The 15818-nt window shown below is 44.0% G+C and overlaps 1 protein-coding gene across 1 annotated transcript in view; it reads left to right on the top strand.

Annotated features, from left to right (window-relative positions):
- Positions 1 to 15818, top strand: part of ST3GAL4 (ST3 beta-galactoside alpha-2,3-sialyltransferase 4) — a 252299-nt gene that overhangs the window by 197900 nt on the left and 38581 nt on the right. The window contains exon 2 of the mRNA XM_029572370.1: positions 9513 to 9588. Coding sequence (XP_029428230.1) covers positions 9573 to 9588 — 16 coding nt within the window. The 5' untranslated portion in view covers positions 9513 to 9572. The remainder of the gene's footprint in view (positions 1 to 9512; positions 9589 to 15818) is intronic.

The following is a 15818-nucleotide window of genomic DNA, read 5'->3' as shown; positions in this document are numbered from 1 at the left end:
AACATTTTTAACTCTGGAGCAGACAAATATGAATGGTTCCAAATTATCTGAATCAGATGGATAAGGAATAAGAATGCATGTAGGTGTCTTATATACAAGTGTCAGAAGTCTTATAGACTTTAGATCGGCACTAGAATATATGTGTTGGAGAACTGGTGCAAAGAGGATAACTACTAGTGAGACACTATGACAACATGGCACAAAATAGATGAAAATGACAGAGCGGATAAATCTAATGGTAGGGTGAAACTGTACATTAAGGCTGGCACAGAGTGTAGGATGCAAGTTCTGCAGGAAATGAACAACTCTAGAATTTCTTTGCATAGACGTTCCATGTGTGATGGTGAAGAGTAGAGCAGTGGGAGATTATTACCATTTACCTGACCAGGATGGTGAAACAGACAGGCCACTAATAATGGATGATTTCAATTGCTGCAGTATTGATTGGGTGATTGTCTCATCAAGATAGGACAGAAAAGTTAAGTTTCTAGATGTCGTAAATGACTGCGTCATGGAGCAGTGAGGGGCTACTTTAGATCTAGTGGAATGCAAGCATCTGGTGCAAGAGTTAATGGTGATGCAGCTCTTTGACAGTAGTGAGCCTAACACAATTGATATAAAACTGGGGAGAATGTACTAAAACTAATCCAATAATATTTTAAATCTCAGTGTAGTTTTCAGCGGCCCATGTAGGGATAAAGTCTGCATGTTCAAAGTACACACAGACTTTAGCCCAAATTTTCAAAATACTTATACACACTAGCCTGCTTTGAAAGTTTGCCAGCACATGTGAAACAGAGTGCTGCATGCATGCACACGTTAGCAAATGTAAATGTGCGCAAGGAGATTTACGTGCATACTTTTGAAAATCAAATGTGCCCGTAAATGGAATCCCTGCCTTAACTCTGCTTCCTGGATTGCCTGCCTCTAGTATGTGTGACAATATGCATGGCATATGTTGCTGAAAGACCTTTCACACATACATCCCCCAGACAATTTTCCCATTTGTGCACATAAAACCATATTTTTTGCATGTGAATCTTTTTGAAAAATCACATCCTAAAAAGGCAGGCTATGATAAAATGAGGAAATTAGATGAAAACTAAAAGGAGCAGTTGCAAGTGTTAAAAGTCTGATTTGAAGTGTGCAGATTGTTTTAAACTGCCATCTTGGAAGCCTATTCCTGAATGAATTGCACAAGTTGTTAAAGGTCAAAATACACAGATCTGGGGGTGGTTCTATCGTTAGGCAGGGCGAGGTGGTCGCCTCAGGTGGCAAAACTTTGGGGCTGCAGCAGTTGCCCCTCAAAACACCCTTGCGGTGATCACCTCATTTTCCAGCCAGACAGGGAGAGAAGCCAGCACAGGATGCAGTTTGAGGACATGTTGGAGGGTTTCCACATCCCACTGGCAAGATGAGAGAGAGAGAGACCCACGGTATGGTGCAGTATGATGCCATGCCAGTGGACTTCCCACTCCCCCCACGAATCGGAAGAAGATCTCGAGCGGTTGCGCAATCAGTTGCTAGTAGGAGGAGGAGAACACCAGGAAGGGAAGGGCGAGTGAAAGGGAAGAGGAGGAAGATTATGTAACAGGAAAAGAGAAGGGGAGGAAGTGCGAGGAGAGGAACAAAAGGGGTGAATGAAAGGGAAGGGGAATGAGTGTGTGAGAAGGAAGGGGGTTGGAGTGAAGAAAAGATGGAGAAAGGAAGAGAGGGGTGCAAGACTGTGAGTGAGAGAGAGTTTGCCACACACAGTCCTCCCCCACCGTTACTTCCACTTCCCCAGGGGACAGATGCCGGGGAAGGGCGAGAGGCAAAGTGATGAGGTTCTTGGGAGTGGCAGAGTTGCCAGCTTCCTGGAAATATTATCACTGATGCCATCTGTCATTCCTCTGGGAATCCTGACCCCTGCCTCCCCCTCCCCAGGGATTTCAAATCGCCAAGGGGGACCCCTCTTGAGTGAATTGACCTGCACAGTGTCTTGGGGGTGGGGAGGTGCCATCTCTTCCATCGCCTCAGGCAGCAGATTGCCTAGAGCTGCCACTGACCAGACGTTTGCCAGTATGGCTAAAGGGTGCTCGAACAAAGCTACGAAAGGAAGACAAATTAATGATAGTTCTCGCTTATTTTATAACATTATCACTATAGAAAAAACTAGCAATGTTCTGATAGCAGCTTTATCTATTGATGCGGAAAAAGCTTTTGACAGAGTGGAATGGGACTGTATGTTTAAAGTACTATCGAGGTATGGTTTAGGGAAGACGTTTATCAAATATGTAAAGGTACTTTATAGTAATCCGCACTCAAGAATTCTAATCAATAACAAGCTTTCAGAGAGTTTCGACGTAAGAAGCGGCACAAGGCAAGGATGTGATCTATACCTACACATTGAATGTATTAGTATATGCTGTCTCCTCTCCTCTTCTTCCTAACTCTTGAGCCTTTCCTTATCTCAATTAGACGGAATGAATATGTTAGTGGAATTTTTCTTGATGGACGAGGTTATAAGATTGCTGCTGATGTTTTGCTATTTATAACCCATCCCAATAACCCTTTTATTGTCCTGTTAGAAATAATGGGAAAATTCTCAGCCTTTTCGGGTTTTAAAGTAAATTGGGACAAAACTGAGCTAATGCCATTGAATGCACTCAATCATCCCTTTCCAATTTTGATTTCAAATGATGTCCTGGGGGCGTTACATACTTAGGTGTATTATTTAAGCCAGATTTGGAATCTGTATTGGAAACTCTCATGTTAACAATTACAAATATTTTGAAAGAAACATCTCAGAGATGGTCTCCACTATACCTGTCCTGGTGGGAAAGGTTAGAAGCCATCAAAATGGTGCTAACTTCACAAATAAATTACCTTGTAAGTATGTCTCCCTCTCTCTTACCTAAAACATTTTCCATTACAATGGATAAAATATTGACTTCATTTTTATGGAAGATAAGCCACCATGTATTGCTTTATGAAAATTGAAACAAAAAAAAAAGAACTGGGAGGGGTAGGATATGCTGATTTTTAAAAAAATATCACCAATCATTTCTTCTTTGCTAAGGGGCCTAATGGCTTTTAGACTCAAAGGACTTGCATTATATACCAAATTGGTAAGCATGAAAAAGGTCTATAGTGGCAATGGTGCCACCAAACTTTAATACATGGTTTAAAAGCACCTCAAATTGTCAAAACAATTTCCGACTTTGAATGCTACCTGTCCAGTTTTACGGTAAATACTCAAAGGAATTTTAGCAAGCACTCTCCAGTTTGGTCAAATCCATGTTTACTTATTCATAAAAAGACTATCAACCGGAAAGAATGGCAAGTGAGGGGAATTTGGCAACTCCAACAGATGGCAACCGTACACAAACCTTTAAGGAACTAGAACAAAAAATAGCAATTAACTCTGCCTCAGGCATACAGATGGGTACAACTATATCAATGTATAAAAACGCCATCTCTGATCTTGCCACGTTTTCTGAATGCCCAGAATTATATTCATTGTGTCTCAAATTTAGTATCAATGGGCATCTAGCATCACAATTTTATATATTCCTTAACGGTAAATTTTCAAAGTGTATGTACGCGCGTGGCCGGGCCATGTGCGCACTGAGTGTATTTTTAAAATGGCTTGGCCACGCTTGTATCCCCCGGTACGTGCAAAAGTGCCAGCCTGTTTGAAAGGTGCAGGCTGGAGGGGCATGGTTGGGGAGGGGCGGGGCCAGCCAGGACAGTGGCCATTAGCTAGGTAGGTAGGGGGTAGGGGTTGGGGAGGAGAGGGGAAAAGGTAGGAAGGCTAGGTAGGGTTTTAGGGAACTGGGCAAAGGCCAGATCGTATTGCCGTGCGATTCTTTTAAAATCCCAACCCCTTGCACGTGGAGGAGGCCACCTGCCCACAGGAATCGCATCGCGTATGTTATAAAATAGCCGCGACCATGGGCCTTTTAAAATCTAGCTTCGTGTGAACAATCTGCTTCAAAGTGTACTGGTTTAGGCAAGACTAGGGAAAAGGAATTATCACTTATTTACAATCATTTTAATTGGCAAAAATATTGGACACGATTAATGAAACTTTCACGTTCAGCTAGTTTAACTCAGACCTTATATTTTTTACACCACCGGGTCCCTTGGACTCCAGTAAGGCTAAATAGAGCGGGATTGCTTGACTCCAATATCTATTGGTATTGCGATTTAGCTGTAGGTACTCTGCAACATATGCTACATGATTATGTCAAGATACAACCCTTTTAGCTTCAAGTGAGGGATTATACCAGACAGATTTTCTCTATTCCAGTTCCCATTTTTTACAAATTAATCATTTTGCGATTTTCCATCATAAATAACGTGCTCACAAGCAATTATTAGAAATCCTTATTGCATGTGCCCTGCAGATGGTACTTAGGCAATTGGAAAAATAGTAGTCTTCTAAGTAGTGCTTTTAGGTGAAACACCACATTTATGGTACATAAATATGAGATTGCAGTTGCATTGAAACTGCCCAAAAAAAAAAAAAGTGTATCTTATTTGGAAACCTCAGAATACCTTGCTTAATAATATAGTTCTGTAATCTATACCTACAAAGTGAATGTATTAGCATACATTACATGTACTCTCCTGTATTCTGTTTTATTTAATTGTTGCTTTATTAAAACTTCAATAAAAAGATTTAAAAATAAAGCCCAAAAGGCATCCTTTAAAAAAAAAACACAAAAAAAAAAGTAGGACTTAATGAGGAAAAAATTAGCACTGGAAAATTAGATGTAAAACGTTAATTAACCAAGAGAGAATTTGAGGAGCGACTTGCCAAAGAGGCAAAATATAACCCTTTTTGAAATTCATGAAGAACAAGCATCCAGCGAGGGAGTCAGCAGTTTAGAAGTTTGTATAAATTTTCAGTGCAAACCCCCGGGTACCCACGGATCTGCAAGCTGATTTTCAAAGGGAAAATTCCCCAGTGGGCCCATAACTTGTGTACTTTACAGGTGCAAAGTATGTGGGTTAAATTGGTGAAAAGCAGGCACACGGATTTGAAAACGAAATCCCTGCACTTGCTTTTCTGGGCTTGCCCTAGCTATTTTTCCCCACTGAGGGCCAGAGGCAATTTTTAAAGGGCCTTTATCTGGGAGGAAACCAGATTATAGACTGAAGCAAATTATTTATTTTTTCAACTATGGCCTCACCCTCCCTGAGCACCCTTTACATCCCTTTTTCCATAGCGGGAAAAATAAATAATTTGTTTCTATTCTGTTTCCTCCCATCAGTTTAGATAAACGGTTGCTGAATTTGAGGAGCGTCCATTTTCCTAACCCGTGGCGCTATGCACCAGTTAGGGGAAACAGGCGCTCCAAAAATTGAGCGTCCAGTTTCCAAACCCGCTGACAGCCACCTCTCCTGGGCCAAGGAGCCGCTAGGAGTACGTAATTTGTCCCTAGCGCCTACTTTTAGCGCGAAACACCCCCCCCCCTCATTTGCATTGTGTATCGCGTGCCCAGGAGAGGGGGCTGTGTGCACGTTCTGAGAACGGGTCCTGAAATGGACGCGCTTTTTTTTTTTTTTTTTTTTTTTAACGTGTCCGTGCTGCATTGGCCTGATTGTAAACAATATATTGAAATCCTCAGTTCGGTGTGCAGCAGTGGTCAAAAACGAATGAACATTAGGTATTATTTGGAAAGGAATAGAAAATGAACCGGAGAACATCATAATGTGTTTGTTCAGATCTGTGCTTCGCTATTGTGTGCTGAACTAAAAAAGGTGCAGGCAGTTAAAAGAAAATAACTGCTTTAGATGAAGAAAGGCTAAGCAGGTATAAGGGCTGTTAGCTTGGAGAAAAGACAATTGAGAGGGGATATGATCAAGGTTTATAAAATCATGAATGGTGTGTAACAAGTTAATATGGAAAAGTTATTTACCTTTTCAAATAGTACAGGGCCGGTGGAAGCATTAGGCAGATAGGCAGCCGACTAGAGCACCAGAAGTATAGGGGCGGAGGCACAGGGCTGTGGAGGTGAAACAGCTGACGGCGCTATCTGAACGATCATTGGCCACAGAGACGGAAGGAGGCGGAGCAACGGCGAGCCCACGCATTGTATTAGACACAGCAGCGTCATTTGGGGCAGGGCTGATGACTGGAACGCCGTCACTCGGGAGAGAGAGAGAAGAGAGTGTGTATGGTCTGCCTAGGGCGCCTCATACCCTGACACCAACCCTGGACATCAGGTTTACTTAGGGAATAGCCACTCTATTATAATATAATTGCGATGGAGAAGGTACAGAGAAGGGCGAACAAAATGATAAAGGGAATGGAACAGCTCCCCTATGAGGAAAGACTAAAGAGGTTAAGACTTTTCAGCTTGGAGAAAAGATGGCCAAGGGGGGATATGATAGAGGTGTTTAAAATCATGAGAGGTCTAGAACGGGTAGATGTGAATCGGTTTTTTACTCTTTCGGATAATAGAAAGACTAGGGGGCACTCCATGAAGTTAGCATGGGGCACATTTAAAACTATTCGGAGAAAGTTCTTTTTCACTCAACGCACAATTAAACTCTGGAATTTGTTGCCAGAAAATATGGTTAGTGCAGTTAGTATAGCTGTGTTTAAAAAAGGATTGGATAAGTTCTTGGACGAGAAGTCCATTACCTGCTATTAATTAAGTTGACTTAGAAAATAGCCACTGCTATTACTAGCAACAGTAGCATGGAATAGACTTAGTTTTTGGGTACTTGCCAGGTTCTTATGGCCTGGATTGGCCACTGTTGGAAACAGGATGCTGGGCTTGATGGACCCTTGGTCTGACCCAGTATGGCATGTTCTTATGTTCTTATACTAATAGATCACAGCCCACAACACCCAGTATACTACCCTTCTTGTGTTTTTCCATGAGTTTGGATTCTGAGGCCCTATGCTTCAGCAGTCAGGTGAAATCTTCCAGTCCCAAGGGTTTTGCTATCTTATTGCTAACGTTTCTGACTTTTATTAGCAGTTGGCTTTGCCTTCAGGAAGGGGGAACGGTCTGGAACGCAGTTCCAGCACTTCTTTTCAGAATTAACATGCAGAGCAGTGGTGGTGTTCTTCTGCAGTTCCACTTTCAGGCAGTCTGCAGGGAAGAAGAGGGGAAGGGGTGAGCTGGAGCAGGTACGGCTGAGCTGAAGAGATGAAGCAGGACTGGAGAGACGAGGCAGGCAAGGCAAGGACGAGATGAAACGCTGAGGGAACACGCACTGCAGTGCAGGAAACCCATTGTGAGGCACCGGACTGGAGCGTGGCTGGGGTTTAAATAGCCCGCTGGCCTGACTTTCCCGTTGTGGGGCCTCCAACGCGCATGTGCGCACCTAGGGGAAGGCTGAGTGCAGTGGGTCTGGTGCAAGACAGTGGCGCCCATGGCAACGAGACTTTCTGGCAGCATCCTAGGCCTCGGCAGAGTTAAGGATAGGTGTGGCCGGTCATGGGACCTTCCTGCAGCTGGCTGGAATGTAACATCCAGGAAGTGTACATTGGAGGAGTGACCATCAGGGATGATAGGGGGGGGGGGGCTCTATGACCACTGTGGGTATATGAGAACCACTGGAGAAATAATGGGGGGGTGAGGGAGCTTGGTATTGAGAACCACGATCACCAGGACAGAGAGGAGGGGGAAGAGGAGGCTAGAGAGAAAGAGCCCCATCCACTCTAGATGACAACTCCTCCTCCTTACCTCAGTGATCCTACATCCACAGCCCCCAATTGCCCTTCACCCACCAGTGTTTGCTGAGCATTGATGTGCAAAGAAGAATGGCTGGGGACTGAGCTCTGGTGGGGGTGTTGGCGATGAAGGATCACAGGGATAAGGAAGAGGAAGGATATGATGAATATGTTCACATATATATGTGTATGTGAGAGAGTTCACACCCGGTCCTGGCCCCCTCCCTGCCACACAGGTCACATCCTACCCCCCACTCCCCCCCTCCCTCCTCTCCACAGTTCCACTTCCTTTTTGTCTACAAATTAAGCCCTGCACACAAATGGCATGCATTCTAGATAGCAGTACATCTGGTCATAAAAAGCATCTATCAGTATTGCATCCTCTGCCAGCGTGTTTATGCATAGGGCTAGCCATTAGCACAGCCTCAGTTTGTGCATGTAGTGCTGCTTTTTGTGGGTCTCTCTTATACCTGTAACAGATCCTGTGCCAGCATGGCCATATAGTGCCATCCAGTAGAATATCTTCTTTTAGTTTGTGTGTGTGTGTATAGTGGTACAGTGTCACCCTGCCTGTGGCGCTGTGTGTTGGCATGGCTGTTAAGAATATTAATGCTAGACAGATAACTCCCGAAGCAGCAAATTCATTTTACTCATGGCTTTGAACGTTGCCCAGAAATAAAGTATGGTGTTGAACACTGTGCTTACTTTTAACTACGCACTCTGAAGATATTCCTGGACTGTGGAGAGAGCAGCATTGTGGGTAGGTTTGATTTGCAAACTCACGCGTGTTGTTTCCCATCAAAAAATTAACCGCAGAGAAAATAGATCTCTGTGGATAATTTTGTGTTGGGCAGTAATCAACGCCAATCTTCCTTTGTCTTTATTTATTTTAAAACATCTCTAATCTATATAATCCAATGTTCTAAGTAAATGTTCATAGCTTTTGGAATATTATGGCATTGTGCTGGTAATTTCCTATACTAAAGGGTGAATTTTAAAAGTGTTGCTCGTTTTAAAAGGCCCATAAATGCAAGTATATGGGTCGCGTGTGAGCAAAGCATATTTTAAAAGCCACAAATTACGTGCGTGTGTGTGTGTGTATACAAGTTAAAAAAAAAAAGAAAAAGGCAGTTATGGAGATGAGGCCAACATTTATTTGCATAAATCCGGCGGCTGCAGCACGCGGCTCGCTGTTAGCTGTGCGTCTTTACTTCTGCTCTTGATGAGGTGTAAGTTTGCATAAATCTCTGTTTAGGCCTAAAATGACTGGATGAGGGGTCTGGGCCTGCTGCAGGGTGCGCAGGCTGAAGAACCAGAGGGGTCTGGATGACCTCGAGATGGTCTGGGCAAACTGATGGACTAAACTGGTAAAACTGAAATGTGCGTTACCCGAGCACGTTTTAAAATGCGATTCCCTGTGCACGTTAAAGCCGAGAATGTCCTAAGGAAGATATGCAAAATACGGTTTTTTTTCGAGTAACTGATTAAAATTAAGAGCACGCATACACGCGCAGTAGGCGTATTTTAAATCGTACGCTCGCGCACCCATACCCAAAACCAACTCTCACTCCTTGAAATTTCAGGGGGTTGAAATGAAACAACATAAGAAATATCAGTAGTATCTCTTACACCATTGCAAAGACTGCACATCCTTAAAAAAAAAAAAAAAAAATACCCATGTGGTTTGTAGCAACATGGGAAGTCCAATTATTTATCTCTGCAAGGGTTAATGCAGTTCTAAACCCAAAGTGGGTGCATCAGGTGGGAGAAGGTGGCTTTGGACAGTGCCATGAGTTGCGTTTGTGTATCTAATGCCAGCTCCTTTCTCCGCTAGGTGCTGAGCAGAAGCCGAGATGAGAACAGCTGCTGCAGAGAGCCGGACCAGCTGCTGAAAATGAGCTGCGATTCACGTGAGTACATCACTCCCCCTCCGTTTCCCCGTTTGTCCCAGATCTGGGCTCTGGCAGTGCTGCCTGAGCCGCTTAACTGGGTCAGACGGAGCAAATGAAGCTGAAAATGTAGACTGGGTTTGTAGGAGGAAGGGGGTTAATGGCGACTGGTAGGGAGCTCCCTGGGGAGGGGAGGGGGGGGGGGAGGATGTCTGTGGTGGATGAAATAAGAAGGCAAAGATGTTCAGCCCATGAGAAAACAATACAATGATTAGCAATTGAACTGTTTCTCCTCCTGTCTTCCTTCCCGCTGTTTTGCTCTTCCATTTCAGTCAGAACTGGGGCTGGGTTCTAGCGCCATGAGCCTTCTGTGCAGCTACCTGGGGATTTTCTCGCCTGTTTTGCATCTCCTTCCAAACTTAGTTTAGTCCAGTCACCGTTGCAGCAGTTCTTGGCCGGGGACATGCACCCGGGTTCCTTTCCGAGGCCACCAATTAAGGGCCACAAGCCCAGTCAGTGCGGGTTCCTTTGTGCGCACGCACACACACACACACACACTGCCCACTAAAAAAAAAAAGGTACAACACAGGCAGCAGCAGTGCAAGTTTCCCTCACACGCATACACTGCCCCTCACCACAGAACAGGCACAGCATGGGCAGCAGTGTAGCGTAAAGTTCACACAGATACACAAACACAGCCCCTGCAAAGAGGTGCGGCAGGCTGCAGCATTGCCAGATTACCTCACAAACACGCACCGCTCCACCACACAATGGGCATAGCAGCAGTGCAAGCTACACACACATACACACTCACACACACCCACTCTTAAATTAAAAAAAAACATCTAATTGAATAAATCTAGGACACTGCAGAAAATTCTCATTTCAGGAACTCCCCAAGATCAAATAAAGCCTTTTTATAGGGACATTTGTAAAAACCTGTGGTTCCTGAGAATATTATGATAACCATTGTGTCTATATACTTTGTACGAATTGCAGAAGTGATTTTTTTTTTTTTAGTTTTATTCTGTTTGCATATTTAAAATAAAACAACAAGAGACTGCCCATTTCCCAGAAGAGAAGGTTAATTTCCTGGCATTCCCTGTACTGCGGCCTCCCTGTAGACTGCCCTACTGGTGCGTTTGTACAGAGGCCCCAAAACTGGGAATGGGTTTGTGCTCTCCGAGTGTGCTTGCTTTATGATGTCGCCATATGCAGCTTTGCTATAGATTGGCACCATAAGTGGCACTTTGTGCCCACAAGTTTGCCCTTGGTTGCTCAGATCTCTGAGTACTGGGGCAGAGTGTCCGTCCGTCCCCCCCCCCCCCCCCCCACACGTACATCTCTAGTCCCAGCTCTGAGTTCACTGACTTGTTCTTTGGTGGTTGGGCTGAAGGCATGTTTTCATGTTGTCCAATGCAGACTGGCAGGACCATGGCACCATTGTGATGAAGGGCAGATGGTTGTCTTCCCTGCTGCACAGGCTCCTTTCTTCACTGCACTGGCTTCTCCAGAGCTTCCCTTTGGATGCCCACAGCTGTTGGGAATGTAGTACTAAGCAGGTGGTGTTTGCTACTACCCATGTCAGGATAGGTAATTTCTTGTTTATTCTAAAACCCCATTTCTCTCTTATCTGGACCTTCTCTGTCTCAGCTTCCACTTTAAAATGCAGAGTACAACTCCATCCCCAACAGGACCCTGACAACGATATCAGAACACAGCTGTTTTTTCACAGCATGACACTGAAAATAGAATACAGCCATGGGCGTAGCGTCCATAGTGCACAGTGGTGCATAGGCATCACCAACATTAAAATGAAGTTTGCTGTGCGCCACTAACTGTGTGCATATCCAGGAGAGTGGCGGCCGAGAAGAGGAAGAGACCTGCAAGGCCGCCGGCGGACCCCATCTCGCCTGTGGCTGAGAAAAAGAGCAGGGCTGGGAGGCTCCCAGTAGACCCCATCCCATCAGCGGACCCCCATCTTGCCACTGGCCGAGAAGAGGAGCAGGACTAGGAGGCTGCCAGCAGATCCCATCCCACCAGCGGCTGAAGAAAGAAGATGTGCATGGGGCACTCACACAAAGAGCAGTGGGAGAACAGATTCCTTTCTATTCTCAGCTGCCAGTGACCTCCCAGGCCTGCTCCTCCTCTTGGCCATTGGTGGCCTCCTGGGCCTGCACCTCTTCTGGGTTGCAAATGGGATCAGGTCTGCCAGCGGCCCTGGACCCAATAGGGAGCCTACCTGTGTTTTGTCTTTGTGTATGTGAGTGAATGGGAACCTGCCTGGTGTGAGTGTGTGTATGTATAAATGGTAGCCTGCCTGGGTATGTGTGAATGGTAACCTGCCTGGGTGTGTGTGTGTATGAATCTGGGCCTGCTTGGGGGGGGGGGGGGGATGTGAATGGGAGCTGCCTGTGTGTGTGTGTGTGTGTGTGTGAGAGAGAGAGAGAGAGAAATGTGGGTGTGAGAGCCTGTATGTGTATATGAGAGAGAGCATGTTGGAGTGAGAGCCTGTGTATGTGTGTGTGTGATGGTGGCCTGTATGTAAGAATGCGAGTCTGTGTGTGTATACGTATATATATATGGGAGTAGGAGCTTGCAAGTGAGAGAGAGTATGTGAGAGCCTGTGTGTTTGTGTGGCAATATGAAGCTGTGTGAGATAGAATGTGTGTGTGTCTGTGGGAGAGAATGGGAGCCTGTATGTGAGTGACAGCATGTGAGAGTGGGAGCCTGTGTGTGAATGAGAGTATGTGAAAGCTTGCATGTGTGTGGGGGGGGGGGGGAATGGGAACTTGTGTGAGAGAGAGAGAGCATGTGAAAGCAAGAGCCTGCATGTGAGAGAGTGCATATGAGAGTGGGAGCCTGTGTGTTGAAGTGGGAGCTTGTATCTAGTTGAGAAAGAGCATGCAAGAGTTGGATCCTGTGTGAGAGAAAGCTTGTGTGTGAGAACGCGCACAAGAGAGAGAGTCTTGTATGTGTGTGTGTGTGTAAGGAGGAAGGAAAGAAGACAGGAGGAGAGAGAAGAAACAGAATAAAAGAGACCTTGAAAAAGGAATAAGGAAAAGACAGACAAGGGAAAAAAAGAGACTGGGAACAACCGATTAGAAAAATAAGATCAGATAACAAATGTAAAAAAAATGTAATTTGCCTTTCAGCAATTAGAATCTGCCATCTTTGGGAATGTGTATTTATTATTTATTTGTATTTTGCTTTTTCTTCAGTATTCCAGAGTTCAGAGACTGGTTTCTCACTTCTGTTTTTCCTGAATGTTTCTGTTTCTAATTTGTAGTTCCTTATTCTGTATTAGGTAAGGGTCTGTCTGTGATGCACATGTGTAACAGAGGTTCAGTATTTTGACTAGTATGTAGTTTCTCTGTGAGGATTTTATTTGTTTATTATTTTTATATACCGACATTCGATCTCAATCGAGATATCACACTGGTTTACAGTCAGGTACTGTAGGTATTTCTCTATCCCCAGAGGGCTTACAATCTAAGTTTTTGTACCTGAGGCAATGGAGGGTAAAGTGACTTGCCCAAGGTCAGCAGGACTCTAACCCTGGTCTCCTGGTTCATAGTCCACTGCTCTAACCACTAGGCTAATTCTCCTCCCTAGAGCAGCCTGACTTGCTCCTTTTGACCAGTAGGTGGTATAGGCAGAAGAGAGAGCCTGTGTGTGTGTGAGAGAGACAGGGAGTGTGAGTGAGAGCATTGACATGTATATGAGAGAGGGAACATGTGAAAGAATGAGGCTGAAGCAATATGACATGCTTTAAAACAGGTGCTCGAATTGAGCGCCCATTTTCTTAACATGCGCACAGCCACATCTCCTGCTTCAGGTAGATTTCTGGATGCCAAATATATATGCATAATAGCAAGGGATGAAATCAGCCTGTAGTGTGTCTATTGTGCATATACATTATGCATCCATAATTTATTTTTTCATCAAGCCGTTACATTATATCTTTATTTTTAAACACCGCAAGCAGTAGGTGTTTAAGAATAAAAGTAGGAACCACATAGGACACTATTTTTTAAATTTCTCTTGAGCCCTTGACTTGCGGATTCATTTAATGTCAGCTCCGGGGTTGGAGTTAAATTTGCCGCAATAAAAAGTGCATGTTAGGCACCCAGCGATTTTCTGCATTAGGGGTGATAGCTATAGCTTCATCTACATGGAATTTACATGTGTTGAGCACTATTAGCTTTGCAATTGTTTAGCGCATCCAAAACACACACCCAATCTCCTTATTGCATCAGGTGCTAGCCTAGCACATCCACAGCGCGCGTAAATCTTTATACTAGGCTGAGCGCACTTTACTGCATCGGCTCCTGTGTGTGTGAACAAGAGATAGAGGAGATAGTTTGTGTGGCCATACCTCCCCCAATCTATAATAATCTTAGAGTGAGTGGAAATCAAAAGGTCCCAGGTATGGAGAGCAGGAGATTTTTTAATCCTAATTAGTTTTTTTTTTTCAATCATTTCTTTATTCAGTTTTCAACACTTAACAGAATGAACAGTGCAGGAATTTACAAACATCTCCAGATATCCACTGCTATCCCTCCCCCCCCCCCACACACCAATTTCCCAAAGAAAACCCTCACCCTATCAACCCCAGAAATATTAGTCAGGAACAAAACAATAAAGAAAGCATAGTGATAACAAAAGATTAATATTGACTGCCACACAAGTGATGGCAGTAGAACCAACTCATTGCCCAACCAAATGCAGTACAAAGAGAATTAATCAAGGAAAGATATCTCTTAAGAACATGTAATATATTCTCACATGGAATCTGAGAGTGTGTCTCAATATCCACACCAAATCGATAGATTAACAGAGTCAGTTGACTTGCTTCTCGCAGTCATTTACTCAAAGTGCAGCAATTTATAAATTCGTAGCTTCCATTGGTCTTTCCTCGGCTGCTCCAGAGAAATCCATACAGCCAAAATCGTCTGAATCGCCACCAGGAGAACCTTTCAGAGGAAAATCTTCTTGTGCTCAGAGATCCCATCCAGTGACCCACTAAAGAGTCATAAAAGACAAGTTTTTGGGCTCTCTTGGAATATGCGTCTTCAGCATTTGACCCAACTCGCATCCAACTTCTTCCCAAAATATCGAGATCTGATTGCAAATGTATTCCCAAAATGAAATAGCCTGTGAAGCTCCACATTGCATCGTGTGCTGCGCTTTCCTATGTAGCGAGGAATATAAAGTGAAAAGCACTGCTCTATACTCCTCCTGAGCACTAGCAGTATTCTGTGCTAGATTTATTTTTTTCAATTGTAACTGTTCCTCCAGGTGAAGTATATTTTTATGTAAGGCCTTGGACCTAGCTATCATGAAAGAAGTGATCTCACCTCTCATAAATGCCTTTCTGGATTCCCAATAAAGACAGGGGTCCTCTTTATGCATGAAATTGTGGTGCTCAAAATCCTTCCACTTTTTCTGTAAGAAAACTTATATAGAAACATAGAAACATAGAAATGACCTCAGAAGAAGACTAAACGGCCCATCCAGTCTGCCCAGCAAGCTTCACACATTTTTTCTCTCATACTTATCTGTTTCTCTTAGCTCTTGGTTCTAGTTCCCTTCCACCCCCACCATTGAAATATCTAGCTTGATTAGTTAGGGGTAGTAAGTGGCTTGGAAACCTCCATAACTTAGTAATGATGACCCTCTGAACTGAAAGAGAGGTCCAGCCAAATCAAAGTGTGATCTGAGATTTTGATTGCCCTGGTTTTGGCTTGTTTAACTTTAGGGAAAAGAAAATCAGATACTAGTATATAATCAATCCTGGACATAGTGGAGTGAGCTCTTGAGACGTGTATAATCTCTCTCGGTAAGGTGGAGCGACTGCCATATATCTAATAGGTTAAGCTCTGTACATAGGTACTGTATGCCCTTAAGCTTGCTCCCCCCATCTGGTGAGCTAGAAATAGATCTGTCAAATACAGGATCATGAACACAGTTGAAGTATCCCAATAATACAATTGGTCCTGTGACCACCGAGACCAACATACCTACTATCCCTTGGAAAAAAGAGTGGTTATAAGCATTGGGGGCATATACATTACAAATAGTAATTTCTTTACCTTACATTTTTCCCATCAGAACTACATAGTGACCCGATGGATCAGATATTTGCTGAAGCAGTTTAAAATGCAATCTCTTTATGAACTAAAATAGCCACCCCCGCTTTGTGTCCAACGGCTGGAGCATAGAAACACTGGCCAACCCAAATTCTTTTA

This window comes from Rhinatrema bivittatum, chromosome 12 (assembly GCF_901001135.1).
Source record: "Rhinatrema bivittatum chromosome 12, aRhiBiv1.1, whole genome shotgun sequence".
NCBI classification, from domain to species: domain Eukaryota; kingdom Metazoa; phylum Chordata; class Amphibia; order Gymnophiona; family Rhinatrematidae; genus Rhinatrema; species Rhinatrema bivittatum.
This window is presented reverse-complemented; position numbering and strand designations above follow the sequence as displayed.